The following is a 16,781-nucleotide window of genomic DNA, read 5'->3' as shown; positions in this document are numbered from 1 at the left end:
TACTTTCCATTTTGATTCCATAAATATGTTTGAACTTCATATCAAAGGATTTGAAAATATGTGCCACTTCTATTATAAATTAGGCATAAGTAGGCAATTTATACAAGTTTTATAAATTAGAAAGTGAAGTAAAGAATTCTATTAGTCATTTCCCTTTGAATCTAATATAGATACTATGCTTTTTGTTTTCGTGGTTAGATATTAATGCTAGCGTTGATAAGCCAAATTCTAAAATCGCAAGCAATCAGAGACTAAATCATGAGAAGGTAGTTATGAATATGAGCAATCTTCATCAATTGTGTATATAATAAAGAACATGGTCGTTGATTCTAATATTGGTAAAATAGATTAAAAGTCTACCATATTGTGGCATAGGAATTAAGAACATTATGAATTTGTCATACGTAAATTACATTAAAAGAAATCTCACTACTAATATAGGATCATGAATAGTAGATGCAAAAAAGTTTAAGAATTGATTTTTATTGACGTTTTTGAATCCTTGCCACTTATTACTTGCAATTGATATCAATTTTTCATCACCCTCACCAAAGATCATTTAGGTTTTGGTCATGTGGAATGAGAAATTTGACTTTAGTTTTGGTTGTGTGAAATGAGAAATTTGACTCTATAGAACCTTATTGAAGGCTATATTATTGAAATCTTTGTTAAGTCTTTTTGCAAGATTATGGTGTTAATACCTAATATATTGTGCTTAGAATATCAAAAAAAGAATAAGGTTGCAATAAAAAGAAACTACAAACTTCTGTATATAGTGGGGTATATGATGTGTTATTCCACAATTCTGAAATTTATGTTAAATGAAGCCTTTAAAACAATAATGTCCAGTCTAAATAAAATTTTAAGCAAAATCAGTTCCTAAAGTTGTTAAATTTATGGTCAAACAAGAAGCTAGTTTACAAGTTGTTTTCATGCTTGAGGTTATAATAAAACCTATAACCCTTAATCAAAGAAACTTGATGAGAAAACTATCAGCAACATTCTATTGGCTATTGCATTAGCTTTAAAGAATATAAATTCAATCATTGTCATACAATACTAGAATCATTAAGTCTGACTATGCCATCTGTCTACAGGATGACTTAAATAGTAAGAGTATTAGGTCTTGAACTTTGCAAACTTATTCTCATTTAAGGATATATTGTTATGCCAATCCCTTATGTAATTTAATGATAATGAAAATGCCACAAAAGGTTGAACAAATAATATATACCAACAATTTCTTTTTTAGACTTGTACTTGAACTTGTAAAAGAACATGGATATGGAATTTATGTGTCTTCTAATCTATTACTTGTTAAGAGGCTATTAGTAATCCTAACTTTTTAAGTTAGATGTTTGCTAAGTAGTATAAGATTAAACCTGTGTTGTTTAATAATGTATGGGACATGTATGAGTGACCACATGATTATAATAAAATAGATTGATGGGCTTACAAGATTAAAAGGCACTCTATAAGCCAGTTGAAATGTTTAAAGTCGATTATATGGCCCATACTTAAATGAAAGAAGAAATTAGTTGTAAAAAATCATTCTTTATGTTTCTACCATTGATTCTTTTAGAATCTTTACGAAAATGGTGGCCCATGGCTTCAATTACATCTATTAGATGTTATGACATCTAAATGGAGTAACCTAAAGGTTTTGTGGTTTTCAATGGTGGAATATATGATTTCCAAATTTGAGAAGTCATTTGTAGACTTGAAATGTATCCATTCCGTGGTATTTAAAGTTTGATGAGATTATCACTGTAAGGAAAACATCAGTGATTAGTGCATATGTTTGAAGGTTAATGGGAATAGCTAAATATTTTGGGCTTTCTACATCGATGATATCATATTAGCAACCATAGACATTGACTTATTGATTAACAAACAAAAAATGTAGTCATGTCACTTTGGATGAATAATCTAAGTGAAGCTTATATTTTGGTCTGAGGATTAAGATTCTTTATGACAGATTTATAGGCATATTTAGTTGGTTTAAGAAAACCCACATTTATTGTGTTAAGTAGGTTTAATATGCACAATTATTTTCATAGTAAAGCACTTATGGAAGATGACATATTGTTAAATCTCAAAGTCCTTATAGTGATAATCAAAGAGCCCATGTTAAATGTTCAGTATGCTTCAATTATGGGTAGTATGATGTATACTCAAGTCTATACACATCTAAATGTTGTCTATATTGTAGGTATACTTCGGAGGCATTTGAGCAATTTTGTATTCAAATATCAATGATCCAATATTTTAGATTTAGTTAGATATTTTGATCTTATTTCAATATGCCATAGGTATTGGCTAAAAATGTAGCATTTTGTGAAGCTATATGTCATATTGTTGCTACAAAATCTTATCTCAGGGTTGGGTTTTATAGTTCCCATTCTGAAATCCCTAGGATGTTTTATGGTAAATTTACAACAATTGTTTTTTTTCAAATATTAGGAGTTTTTCACATTCCGAATAAATAGATATCACCATTTAGATTATTAGAGAGAAAGTAATGGAATCCATTATTGGAGTAAATTTTAAAGCATATAATCTATAGAGCTCATAAGTATAACCATTAACTAATTTTGGTTGCTAAAATGTTTTGATAACATACACTTATTTAGGGCTTGCAGAGCCTTAAACTGTATTGAGTTAGTGGGATAAAATTAGGGTTGAACATTCAGTCAATTTAGTTAATTCAATTGTAAAATTTTGAAAATCGAGTAAACCAATTTAATCTTTTAAAAAACCAAATCGATCGATTATTGGGATAAAAACCTAAATTAACCAAACTTACTTAAATCGATCGATTTTTTCGATTTTTTCAATTTTCAGTGGATAAAGGTCATCAATGCAAAATGAAATTAAAACTTGTTCTTTTTAATTAAGCAAATGACTTGTCATCAATTCAGATAATAGCAATAGCACTTTTTATCAAAACTATGAAACACCAAATAAAGTATAGTAACATACAATTCAAAACAGTTTCATCATAATTTAATTAAACTTTAACATTTTAGTTACATCATCTACTAGACTACCACAGTAGTGAGTTCAAACTTTTAGACTACAAACAAGCTAAAGAAAAAAGGCTTTCTGAAAAGTGTAGCCATAAGATGTAAAAGAAAATATGTATTATTTATACATTTTTATGCACGTTTGCAATGAGAAAGTTTAGAAACACACTATAGAACAAGCTAGGAGAAGAAAAATATTGCCAAGTGAAGGCATTTCAGAAGAGAGTTTCATACCATCACTATCAAAGTTCTAAAGAATGAATCAAGTAAACATATAAAAGGTAAGATGTTAGATATGTTAAAAGTCAAAAACTTTACTACTTCGAAGAAGGAAACAAACTTGAATCTGAATAATAGAAAGAACTCAGTAGGTTGGCATCTGGTGGTGGAGTCGATTTATGAGCTATAACTAGGCTACTGAGTTTCGACTTTTAATTGTCAAAGATTGAAAATAACAAGGCCAGAGGAAAGTAGGAAAGGTCAAACAAAACAAAACCATTTGTTGATGGTGCATTATAGTGTGGTGGCTTGGTAGGCTGGTCAACCATCACCAGTGGCTGCCAACTATAAAAGGTAAGTAAGAGAACTATGGTCTAGTAAAGTCTAGTGTGAGGAGAGAATATGTCAAATGCGGCAGGTAGAGAGAATGTGAGGGAAGAGATTAGAGTAGTTAGGACTTAGAAAATTTAAAAACTAGGGGTTTTTGGTTCTAAAACCTATTTTATTTATTTTAAATATATAATTTATATCGATTTTTTTTTTATCAATTTTGGTCTAGAAATTCAAACTTGAAAATCGACTGCCAAAACTAACCTAATTTACTTTTTTTAGTGGTTTTATTCAGTTATTCAGTTTAAACCCAATAATGCTCAGTCCTAAATAAAATTAGTTGCAATTATATAGATGGATTCCTATTTGCCATATATTTGTTCTGTTTCTGCACATTCTCTTAATTTTGGTATTCCATTGGGTGAAACATTTAGGATTAATCTCATGTGTTTCTTTCAAAGCAGCATCATATGGTATAGATACATGAACCTAATGGAAATGGATATCGATTGTGTTTTCATTTCATTTCCATTTCACACTATCATACTATGTTTTTTAAAGTGTTTATTAGTCTATGTGCACGTATCTTGTCGGCACAGTGCATTTTGAAACTCATAAATGATTGTTGCTATTGTTGAAGTATTCATAAGTCTACATACAAGTGTCTTGTTGATACAGTGCATTTTGAGATTTATAAATACTTTCTTATTGTAAAGGGCATGTAAGTCCACACATTAATACCTAGTCGATACAATGTATTCTGGGGCTTATAAATGCTCATTTTGTTGTGTGAAAATTTGGGTATATACTCATATTGACATTTTCTGTTTATAGCCATTCTGTTAATTAGAATTCACTTTTAATGATTTGTGTTGTCCAAGGGAGAAATTATTGTATTTATCTCTTATTAGTGGACTAACAAAGTCATTATATATTGGATTACTGTAATTGATGTCAACAAATGAGTAATTGTTGTGGTTTCATGTTCTAATATACCCAAAATGGTAATATGATATTTGTTATGTGTGAGCTTGATATAATTCTGTATTTGAACCTCTAATGGGATAGGTCAATTTTGATTAACATATTAAGGAAGATCCTTACTTTCACTTCTATGTATATGAGGCCAGCCCATTAAATTTCATAATTTTAGTTTTTGAGGTAGAGAGCAATTCTGTCTCCTATCTTTTTGTGCAAATCACCATTCGGAGCTCGGAAGGTGTCATTGGCAAGCACAAGACAGTGACTTCATTTCCGTGGACCTCGGTTTAGCTGGATTGAACTTTCACCCACATTCACTTCAGTTTTAGTTTTTATTAAAATTATGTTAATGACTAGGTGAACTTTCCACCAATTCTAGCACCAATCACCAAGGATCCCTTCTTTATCTGGTTTTATATTGATGAGGAAATAGCAGTTGCGCGAGCCTTGAGGCAGTAGCGGAGGAACAGCATTTTGGTGCCGGTGACATTGATCTCAGAGAATGAACTTCTATTACAAATGTTTTTTTTTATTTTCTAATTTCATTTTCCAGGAAAAAAAAAAACTAGTCTATATTGCATTTCTTTTCTGCATCCTCTGTTTCCTAGGCTCAAAGTAAAATGCTACTCAAGAAAATACTGAATCAAAAATGGTTCTTCTGCGATGAAGTAATAGTAAGGGATCTAACTTAAAAACTAAAATCAGCAACAACACGATTTTATGAACTGAATGCACTAAATGACAACTCTATTGGATACATCAAACAGGGGTTCACCCCAATCCGGTAGCCATAGATGACATATTGAAAAACTTACTTTCAAACACAACTGAAAACAAAAACATCTCCCAATTATTTACTTTTTTTTTTTTTTTTATAATTTTTTTTGGGTTCAAAATAGGAGATATCTCCATTTATTTCTTGGCCATGGAGAAAAGCTCGAATGGAAAATGAATTTATTGCTTGCTTGTTGCCAAGGAACGCAGGTAATTGATGCTAGAAGTGAAGTGCTCAACCAGTTTTTGTCTAGGTGGAAGGCATTCTTTGATCAGTGGAGTTTTGATGAAGTCTTCTGCCCATCGATGAAGCAGTGGGAACCTCTGAGCGTCAACCAGCTTCATGCATCCAACTTCCTCCATAACATTGAGCCAATGAGGGATCCAACCAAGCGCAAGATCCAGATAGCCTATATGTTCCCCACCAAAGTATTTCGTCCTTCCAATCTGCATCTCAAGAAACGAAAAGGACTCTATTGCAGTTTCTATGGCTTTTTCCTTTTCATCTCCTTCTGCACGGTAAGCATCAAATGCACCCAACAAGCACTGTATTTAAGAAACCAAAACAAAGACAGACTGTCACCACTTAAAACTAGAATGAAATTAAATGGCTGTGACACGGTGTCGAAGATGAAGTACCTTTTCATCGGCAAATTTTGCCCAAAACCGAGCCATTGCTTTCTCATATGGATCTTCAGGGAGCAAGGGACTGTCCTTCCATGTCTCCTCAATGTATTCAAGAACGATGAGTGACTCAGCAATCGGTTTGCCGTTGTAAACAAGTACTGGAACTTTCTTATGGACAGGATTGTAGTTAAGAAGAAGAGGACTCTTGTTTCTTAAATCTTCTTCAATGTACTCATATTCCACACCTTTAAGCTTCAAAGCCCATTCAACCCTTGTGCAGAAAAAGCTAAGTGAAGAGGCTATCAGCTTCACTTCAGCCATGTTGACAATCAATACTCGTACAAGAAACTAAACCCAAAGTCTCTGCGAATATATATAATGGAACTTATTTGCTTGTGTTTATGTTGACGGAATTGTTGGATTTAATACTTTTTTTTCAAGCTTTCTGGAGAGAGACGGTAAACCCTTTGAACAGAGCCACCAGACTTGAAAAGGTCAGACTTCAGATGTTCGGTTTAATAAAAGGGTCGAGTAGAAGCTTTTAGAAATGGAGACTGAAAATTAATGTACGAATTAAATTATTATGATTACAATAATTATAATAAACCCAAGAAATTTTAGACTCTTACGAAGACACGGAACGCGGAAAGCAAAAACAAAGAAACGTCAACGGAAATTTCTGACCAATCATACAAAATATCACACCAGTTGTCCGTACATTAAAGTTCGGTGATATCCCGTTTCAAAGTAATAACTGATAACTAGCCGATGAAAATTGTTGACAACGAGAACTAAATTTTATTTTATTTTTCCAATGAAATGCGTATCCTTACGACCAATTGAGCTAACTCTGGTCCGTTGTTTGATTTAAGATTTAGTTTAGTATTATGGCTGAAAATAGTTTTTATGTTAAAAAGAGCTTTCAATTTAATTTTAATGTTAAACAATAAAAAATGTAGCTTTTCGGTCTAAAAATTTGATTTGCAAATTCAAATAAAAAAATTCATCAAGAAATACTTTTACGATGAAAAATATTTTCAAGATAAAAAATTATTATATTATCTAATATTTTAATATTTTTATTATTTTATACATAATTTTTAGATGTTTTAATTATTCACAATATTTTTTCATATCAATACTAAGGTCAGAACTTAGATAAAATTATTTATATGAAATTTGTGAAAATTTTTTTGAAAATGATTTAATAAAAATTTTAATAAAAAATTTAAATTGATAATTTAATAAAATTCAATATGAAAATTAATAATATATAAAAAAATATTAAAAATATTATTTATAATTCAAATTTAATAAATATCAACGATAAAAATTCTATTACAATTGTTATTCAAAATGCATATCTAAAAAATATATCAAAATTTATTAAATATTTTTCAAATTTTTTGTGCATAATTTATATACTAAGACCTTCAATCGATTTAATCATTTTTAATAAAAATTTATATGAACTTCACTTAAAAGTTTTCATTCAAATTTAAATATACCTTTTTCAAGCCACCGCTAAATATAACTTGTAATTATTCTCCATTTTAATCTTGATATATATTAATTTGGGTGGTCAAAAAAAGTGTTTTAGAGAAATAAATAAAAGAGAAAGAGAAAATACTAGCAAAGTGTCACGGATCTAAAGAAAAGTCATGAATTTCACATCGAATATAATAAGAGGGTCACTGGGATATATAAGGGTTCACACCACCTCCGCCTTGTGAGGTGCCTTTTGTAAGACAAACTCATGAGGTTAGGGAGGTCAGAGCGGATAATACCTCACAAGGGTGTAAATCGTGGCAAGTAAGCTGATCTGTGACGTCGGAAGGGTGAATGTTTGGGTTCCGGAGCCGCGCGGATTCAAAGCTTAAGTCTCGACCCATGACAAGTGGTATCAAAACCAACCCTAAACCGTTCGATCTAAGCCAAACGTCTCAAGAGAGGCAGACAGAGTGGTCAGCCTCCATGACCAGGACGTCACAAGGTTGGGTGTGGGAGAATGTCACAGACCTAAGAAAGGGTCATGAATCTTACATCGAACATAATAAGAGAGTCACTGGGATATATAAGGGTTTATTCCACCTCGCCTTGTGAGGCACATTTTGTAGGATAAAATCATGAGGTCAAGGGGGTCAGAGAGGACAATACCTCACAAAGGTATGAACCGTGACTGCTAGGTTGATTTGAAGCATCGAAAGGGTGAATGTCCGGATCCCGAAGTTGCGCGAGTTCGAAACTTAACTCTCGATCCGTGACAAAAGGATATGAAAAGTTAAAATAGTAGGGAACATAAAAGCGAAGACGGAAGAGAAATAGCATGGATACAAGCAATCAATTTCATTGGTGGTCTTTTTTTTTTTCTTTAGTACCCGGCTCTATTTCATCTGTATATTATCATTATTTTTAGGTAATTTCCACACTTTTTTTCACTCTGTTTGCTCAGTTTTTTTTTTTTTATGAAATTATATTTTATTATATTTCAATATACAAATACATCTGTTAAAATTTATCACATGTATATTTATATGGATAATTTTTTTAAATAACATGTATAATAATTTTTTAAATAATTTATATCTTCTTTTTAATTACAAATTAGATAATCTTGATTTTATTTAAATATCAAAATAGTTACAAATTAAATTAATTTAGTGATATTTTTAAAATTAAAAATTTTAAATATTGATTTTACCCGAATAATTTTAACTTTTTATCATATTACCTCATTTTATAAATTATTTAATTATTAAAATTTTTCAATGTGTTTCAAAACTATAAAGATTAAAATCTTTCAAAAACTCAGTATATTTTTTTCATCTTATTTTTTATCAAACAAAAATTATCTTTTTAAAATTTTTTAAAAAAATATTAAAAATTCAAGTAATCTTTTTATATTAAATCTTTAAATAATAGGACGTATATTCATCTCAACTCTAACTATCAATTTTATATTTAAAAAATAAACAAGAAATTTAATTTAATTTTTATGACTTACTATGTTCTTATAATTTTTTTTTTAAATATCAATTTGAAAATTATCTATTCAATCTTAAATGTCACCCAGTAGTTATTTTAAAAATTATAAATTATAAATATAATGTGCTATATCATTTTTTATTTTTTGATTTGCAGTTTTTTGAAATTTGCAAATTATTTTCTGATTTCCAGCTTTCTTTTCCAAAGTATATTATATTACTGTTGCAAGTTTGTTCTTATAAAAATTAATATTTTTTAATTTATTTTTATTTTCTACAAACCTCTCCTAATATATTTTTTTCATATTTTATGCAATAATTTGAATAAGATTACAAAAGTGAAAGCATTTTTATACTTTTTTTATTCTTTAAATCATCATTCAATAATATTTGTTTTTGTTCTTTTAAGAAATACATGTAATTTATTTTTATTTGATATAAATTTTAAGTGTATAAATATTATTGCAAATAAAAATGGGACAAAGTGAAAACATATCATTTTTTCTTACTTGTTTAAAAAATTTTATTTTTTTATGATAAGTTAATCAAATATAAAATTTTTATATGTTATAAATTTTGAAATTATGAGTATAATTTTTTTAAAAAAATATTAATTTATATGTATATATATATGAAATAAATAAAATTATTTCATGTATCGCATAGGTCATAATCTAGTTACAAGTATAACTTATAATCGATTAGTTTCAATTTATCATTATTTCTTCAATTGATGTAATTTTACCATTATACTTTTAATTTTAAGGTACATTTATCACCACACTTTTAATTTTAAAACAAACTAGTTTTAAATCCTTGCAATGCATGGATATGTAATTATATATTTAAAAAATTAATTAGAATAAAATTAATAAATTTATTACTTATATAAATTAATGTTATTGTTAAATAAGTAATAAAAAAGAAAAATTGAAGATCAATATGCAACTATAATAAAATTTAAGGAAATATGCTTTTGGATCATATCTCATTCAATAATGATATATAAACAAAAACTAAGAATGTCTTTTGTTGTTAGGTAATAATTTTTTAAAATGTGTTTTTGTATGGATTAATTAATTGAAAGTAACTCAAATTAATTCATTCCTCATGTGTTAGAAAAGAATTTAAAACTGAAAATTTGTCTTCCAATAATAATTTAAATTTGTTTTTATTATTAATTACTAAATGTTAACACATGAAGCATACTTCTATTCTTATGTAGTGTTAATGGTGAATGTTAGAATTTTTTTTTTTTTCACTAATGAATGTTAAAAGTTAAATAATGGAATTTAATTGTGAGCAATTGAAGTTAAACAATAATTAGAAATTAAATTTTAATTAAAAATTGAATTGTAACTTATACATAAAAGGTAAGACTATTGGCTATTTATAAGGAAATGTTTATAATATTATGTTTACTAGTTCTCAAATATTATAGGAAAATGATTGCAATATTATGTTTACTATTAAACCTTGGCTTTTTTTTTTTTTTTTTGTGAAAGAACATTGGCTATTTCTCATATTTGATTCTAGCATAGAAATTGTGTTTATTACAAATAAAATTAAGTTTCCAATTCAAGGCTTATTTATTTTTTAACATAATTAAAATTAACTGTTGTAATTTCTTCAAATCTCATCAAGTTATGACTTCATAAAATTTGTCAACTTATTAATCTAGTAAAATATTCGCTTAACAAATTAATCATCATATCCAAATCATTCAAATTATATTTCATATCCTCAATCACATCAAATCAATTTATTAACTATCAAATTACATTCTTTATTATTAAATTAAGGCATATTAATAATTACTTGAATAAAATCAAATAGAATAAATCATTCAGATATTTTTCATTGAAAATTCAACTTGATTCCATTGCTTCTTAATTTAATCAATCAGAGGAAATTACTCGTAATTTTATTACCTATTGTTCCTTTTGAAATTAATTTCTTATTACCTGTTTATATAATATTTCATTAGAAATTATTTGTAACTGAGAAAAAAATTGAAAATGACTTGACACAAAAAAAAAAAAAAACCATGAAAATAAAACCTAAAATTTACTTTTTATTTTATTCCTTTTTCTTCTCTCATCACGATAATTTTACTAAACATATCAACTCATGAGTTTTTTTCTACGAAGAGGAAGTTTAATGTTAAATTTGTTTCAACATTAGAAGTGGTACAATAAAATTGTATTTTTAAATTGTTTTTTGAGTTTTAAAATAACTTTTTAAACTTTTTAATCAAGTATTTTATAAAATATTTTTCAACTGTTACATTTTGTTCAAATTTACTTTTAAAAAAGAAGTATGGTAGTAAATTTGTTCCAAAATTAGAAATGCGATAGTAAAATTGTACCAATTAAAAGATTAATAGTAAATTTAGACAATTTACATAAGTAGAATGATAAATTTGTACCTTATTCTATTAAAAAATTAAAAATTAATGGATATATTTATATGATAATTGTAGACACCTTATTTAGTCCGGACCCAAACCCATTGGGTCTGGTCTAATAGGGTTTGGGTCTAAACCCATTGGACCTGATTTAAGATCCAACTAGCAGGCTCAATTGGCCTTTTATTTTTATTTTTTTATTTTTATTTTTCTTTGATTTTTTTAGTTGATTTATCTTTTTTATTAGATTTATCTTTAGTTTAACAAGATTTAGTGATAAAAAATAAAAAAATATATCTTTGGTCCAAAATTGGAGGTTGTAGAGTTACTATTTTAATATGAGGTAGGATGAGTCTTAAGTTTTTGACAACCCAATCAAATGAGGACTTTGATCTGATCAAAAATTCTCCTGATCTGATCCAATAAACAGTAATAAAGGAACAATAACAAGGGGGAAGAAATATATAGAATAGGAATCCGAATAGGAGAGAGGGAAAAGGTAGTGTCAAAAGGTGTTCAATCTTCTGTTAGCAACTTTACCGCCTAGAGTAGTATCGAGAAGGCGTGGGCTGCTTTATGAAAGTCGGTAACCTGCTCGCTGAAGATGCTGCTTAAAGCGGTACAGTCTGGGTGATTGCTATCTTCCCTCATTCGATAAAAAAATCCAACTTTTAAGAGTCAGATGAAGAGGCTGATTATCTAGTCTGGATGGACCCTGGTTCCATTTGAATCTAGCAATTGGTTAGTCTCGGTCAAAGACTCGATTTGTATTGAGGATCTATAGAGCATCGGAGGCGAGTAAGATGACTACTTCTAGCCCGAAACTTTAAAGGTAAAATCTCCCACTCGAAAGGAACTCTAAAGGAAATAGATCACTTTTAACCAAGAAAAAGGTTTAGCCCTTCCTTTCGTGCACTAGAAAGAAAAGAATGAAGATGAGGCACTTCCTTCATCAAGCAATACAAACCAACCAACAGAAAATAGCAACACAACGCGGAAGGCAGTTGCTGATGCTTTGAGTGCTTTGGCACTGCATTCAAGCAACTTGATTGTAGATAGAGCAGCTTCAACGATAACAGTACTGGAAGGTTGCTAGGAGATTGCCCATGCTACGCCTCGCCTAGTGGTTGAAGTGACTAGGTTTACTGTTGAGAAGGAGACGGGTGACTCTGTTGGAACATTATATATGTATTTCGATCCTGTTGCCGGCTAGTTTGATTAGGACAGCTTTTCTGCCTTTATTTACTACCGCCGCCTATTTTTTTACCTCGAACAAGGGAGGATATTCCTTAACTTCCCGATTAAATGTTCCTCGATCTTGGTGTTTACGTAACTAGTCCTCTATCACGCATTGGTAGAAGCTGTGGGATAGAGCGCTAACTAGAAAGTGAAAGAAGGAAAACCAGTCAAGCAATGTAACAAGCCAAAAGGGAGCAAAAGGCTAAGAATCGATGCACCTAAATCCGTCACCATCTCGTAAGCAAATGTGATGCAGGAAGCTGTTCATTTGTTATCGTGTTGGACACCAAGTAAGTTTAAACTGTTTCACAGAAAATTTTGATTTGTCAAGCATCTTTTAAATGACCCTTGAAGATAAAAAGATTTAAAAAATATTTTTTGAGGAAAAGTTGAAAGTATCAATTTTTCTTGAAAATAAGATTTTCTAAAAATTATTTTTGAGGAAAAGTTGAAAGTATCAATTTTCCTTGAAAATATGTTTTTTCTAAAAAATATTTTTGAGGAAAAGTTAAAACAAAAATGAATTTTTGAAGAAACGTTGAAAGTATCAATTTTTTTTGTACAAAAGTAATCATTCTTTTTCTTCTTTTTCCTTTTTATTTTCTTGAATTTTTTTTAATGTTAAATAATCCGACGATAGAGCCTCTACAAGTGAGATAGTAGTTTTCTTGCATACTCTTGAGGTGATGAGATTTTTTTAATTTTTTGCTAAAAGTATTAGAGTCAATTGAGAATAATTTCCAATAATTAATTACTTGATAAATTTTTAAGGCTTATTGGATAACACAAAATTAAGCTGGTACCATCTTTCAATGGGATTGTGAGGGTGCTATAACCTTCCTCACACGTAACCGAACTCCCGAACCCTGCTCTGGTTAGTAGACCTGAACTTATTCTTTTAGAGACCCTTAAACTTCGGTGTTCCCTGAAATGACAGATTCCTTAGGTGGCCAATCGCACCTAGATAAAAAAAGATTGGTGGTGACTCCTTAAGTCAATGCCTAGCAATGGATCCCCGGATCTAGACGTTATGACAGCTTAACTACTCCACTGGGGAAGTCCGAGAGTCAGGCCAACAAATAAATGTGTTATCCAAAAGCCTAATAAAATTAAACCTTTTGTATAGATTTTTTATTCATTCATGTTTATTTACTTTATTATTTATGTCATTCATATGCATATGCATAACATGAGCTCTATACCCGAACTTTGTCCTTCTAAGAGGGAGTAAAGTACCTATTGCTTTCATGAGGTTTAATGCCTTCGTAATGGCTAGCGAAATATTCCCATTCAAATTGAATTTTTTTCGCTTGTAGCCTGTAATGGGTGAAGATTAGGGTGCCTTACTAGTCTGTGATGGACAATGATGTAAGGAGCAATTTGGAAACCTTTGGACTTTAATCTTGAACCACATATAGTGAACTTTAGAAATGCCTAAACCTAAGATAGAGCCCTTTCTACCCAATGATAGGTATACCCTAAAAGTAAGACACAAGAAAAATGTTTATCTAATCATTTTGATTGTTTGAATTTGTGCATCATTTTCATTATCATATGTAACATTATGCATCGGTATCACTTTCATTTCATCTATGAAACTAACTATGTTGTTTGTCTGATTTTATGCATCTGCATTATTTTCATGATCATGTTTTAACATAATCATTTGCATCCATTTCATATTAGATTTCATCCATAAAAATGTACATTTCATTCGTGCATCAACGTATCATACATAAAGCATATCATAGCATATCATTTCTAATAATAATTATGGTGCTAAAGTTTCAAGGATAGCTCCACCAAGCAACCTCACTCACCAATACAATACAAGAGCTCAAGCTAGACTAATGGAACAAGAAAATTTCAATCGTCTCGAGAGAATAAAGAAAGCTCGAAGTTAGAAGGGGAGTTGAATAAGATTTTAGAGGCTTTGAACAAGTTAAACAAGGGGAAGGCAATATAAGAGAATGTTAGCCAACAAGATCATCCATTACAAGAGGAGAATGACCCATTGTGCCCTCATGGGTTCAAGCCACATCAAGTCTAACCTGCACAAGGTCCACCATCACAGCAGCTCACCTATCTTGTAGGGTACACATATCTTAGAATACCATGAAATTCAAATCAAGGATAGTACCAAAGTTATATAAATTCTGTCTTTACTGAAAAAGCAGTAGAACCAATATCAATCCCTAATTTGGATGATCTAAAAAAATAAAAAAAAATTGAGGCCCAAAGAGAAGGAGCTTGTAGAAGCCTTAAAAGCTAAACAAAAGATAAACTTGTTAGAGAAAAAAGGCTACGAGTAGTGGAAGGAGTGGGTTTTTATGGTTCTGCTAATGTTGATGGACTCTGTTTAGTCTCGGATGTGGTTATCCCTTTGAAGTTAAAAGTACCAGAGTTTAAGAAATACGATGGTACAAGGTGTCTGAAAACTTATATTACTATATACAGTTGAAAAATGACTGTCCATGCCAATAATGAAAAGCTTTTGATGCACATCTTTCAAGATAACCTAACAGGTTCTGCTACTAGATGGTATGTCCAGTTGAATAGGACTCGCATTTGTTCTTGAAGCGATATGGCTCATGTTTTTCATTAGTCAACATTGGTATATAATAGACTTGTCTCCTGATCGTCTTTCTTTATAGAATATGAAGAAGAAAGCAACTGAATTATTCAAAGAATATGCCCAGAGGTGGAAGAACATGGCTATTCAGGTATAACCTTCTTTGACTGAAAAAGAGACCATCGTATTATTTGTCAGCACTTTGAAATCCCTCTATTATGAAAAGATGATAAAGAATGCCACAAAGAATTTCGTTGACATGGTGATTTCAAGCGAAATCATTGAGAATGCCATTAAAAATGATAAGCTGAAAGGAGAAAAAACTAAGAAGGCACCCAAGAATAAAGAGCTTGAAGCTCAAGCTGTAAGCTTTGATAGATAGTTCAGGGGATATCAACCCTATCCACCCTCAGATTACTCTCCATACTATCCTACTGTGAACAATACTTCATATTATCCATACCAACCAGCCCCACAATTACCTAATTCATTCATATACCAGCCCATTTTTATCCCTTAAGCTCCCATATACAGCCTAAACAGTCAAACTCCTACAAGACCTTAAATTCATCCTAGTAGCCTAAAAAATGGTTCACGAGAGCAACGGACTATTCGAGAAAAACTCAGTTTTGATCCAATCCTCATGACTTATACGGAGTTATACCGGGAGCTCTATAACAGCCACTTGATTACCTTTAAGTTGTATAGAGCTGCTCAAGCCATCTTATCCTAAGCGGTATGATCCTATAGTTCACTGTAACTACCGCTATGAAATTACTAGCCATTTCATTGAAAATTACACTGCTCTAAAGCATAAGGTGCAACGGTTAATCAAGGATGGAATGGTAAGTTTTGATCAAAGAAAAGCAACAACACCTAATATTAGTGGTAATCTATTGCCTAATCATAATGTCAATGCTCTGAATGAGAATCAAGTATATGTTAATTCAAAAAGGCCTGAAAAGTCACAATGAATCAAAGAGGCGAGATAAAAATCCTTCACCTGATTGCACAGAGGCATGATTTTAAAGAAGGATGTTAAAACTGGTTGAATGCTACTTGTCATTCTAAGAGTTCTTTTAAAGTAATGTTAAGATTTTTTTTTTTTTTGCAATATGATTTCACTTGTTATCATTTTAATAAAGGCAAGTTAATGCATTTCATTACATTTTTTCTTTCACTCGACCATTATTCCATGCTCTGTTACCTTTCATAAATTTATATTCCCATTCTCAAATTTTAAATGATGAATATTTAGACAATAATAACAATAATTCTGATATTTAATTTTGAGAACTCATCCACATTAATATGAAAAGATGATTTGAACAAAAAAGTAAGCTATTATCAGAGGTGAAATAGATATGTCTTGAAGATGTGTAACCTTTTATACAAGTTCATGAGCTTTGTTCAATAGATGATGTTCAAGAAAAGTATTCACAATTGAGATGAAAAATGGCCATTTTTCTTTTACCATTCGAAAAACCATTTATTGCTACCCCTTTGAACCTATTATGATTTTTTTTCTAAAGAATCCCAACCAAAGATCATCCTCTACATTGGGGGACGATTTTTGAAAAAATATCACAAAAGGTCTCAAAGATGCAAAAAGAAAGAAAAGC

General features: G+C 30.2%; 1 protein-coding gene across 1 annotated transcript; it reads right to left on the bottom strand.

Annotated features, from left to right (window-relative positions):
• Window positions 1–5,272: 5,272 nt before the first annotated feature.
• Window positions 5,273–6,532, bottom strand: LOC111281997 (putative glutathione S-transferase). The gene is made up of 2 exons (XM_089746469.1): window positions 5,970–6,532; window positions 5,273–5,876 (listed from the first exon to the last, which is right to left on the bottom strand). The coding sequence occupies exons 1-2, from the start codon at window positions 6,276–6,278 to the stop codon at window positions 5,511–5,513; spliced, it is 675 nt and encodes a 224-aa protein (XP_089602595.1). The 5' UTR covers window positions 6,279–6,532; the 3' UTR covers window positions 5,273–5,510.
• Window positions 6,533–16,781: the final 10,249 nt, after the last annotated feature.

Source organism: Durio zibethinus, chromosome 17 (genome assembly GCF_047325235.1).
Source record: "Durio zibethinus cultivar Kanyao isolate XHJ-2024 chromosome 17, ASM4732523v1, whole genome shotgun sequence".
Classification (NCBI taxonomy): Eukaryota; Viridiplantae; Streptophyta; class Magnoliopsida; order Malvales; family Malvaceae; genus Durio; species Durio zibethinus.
The sequence above is the reverse complement of the archived record's forward strand: the minus strand, read 5'-3'. Positions and strand labels throughout refer to the sequence as shown.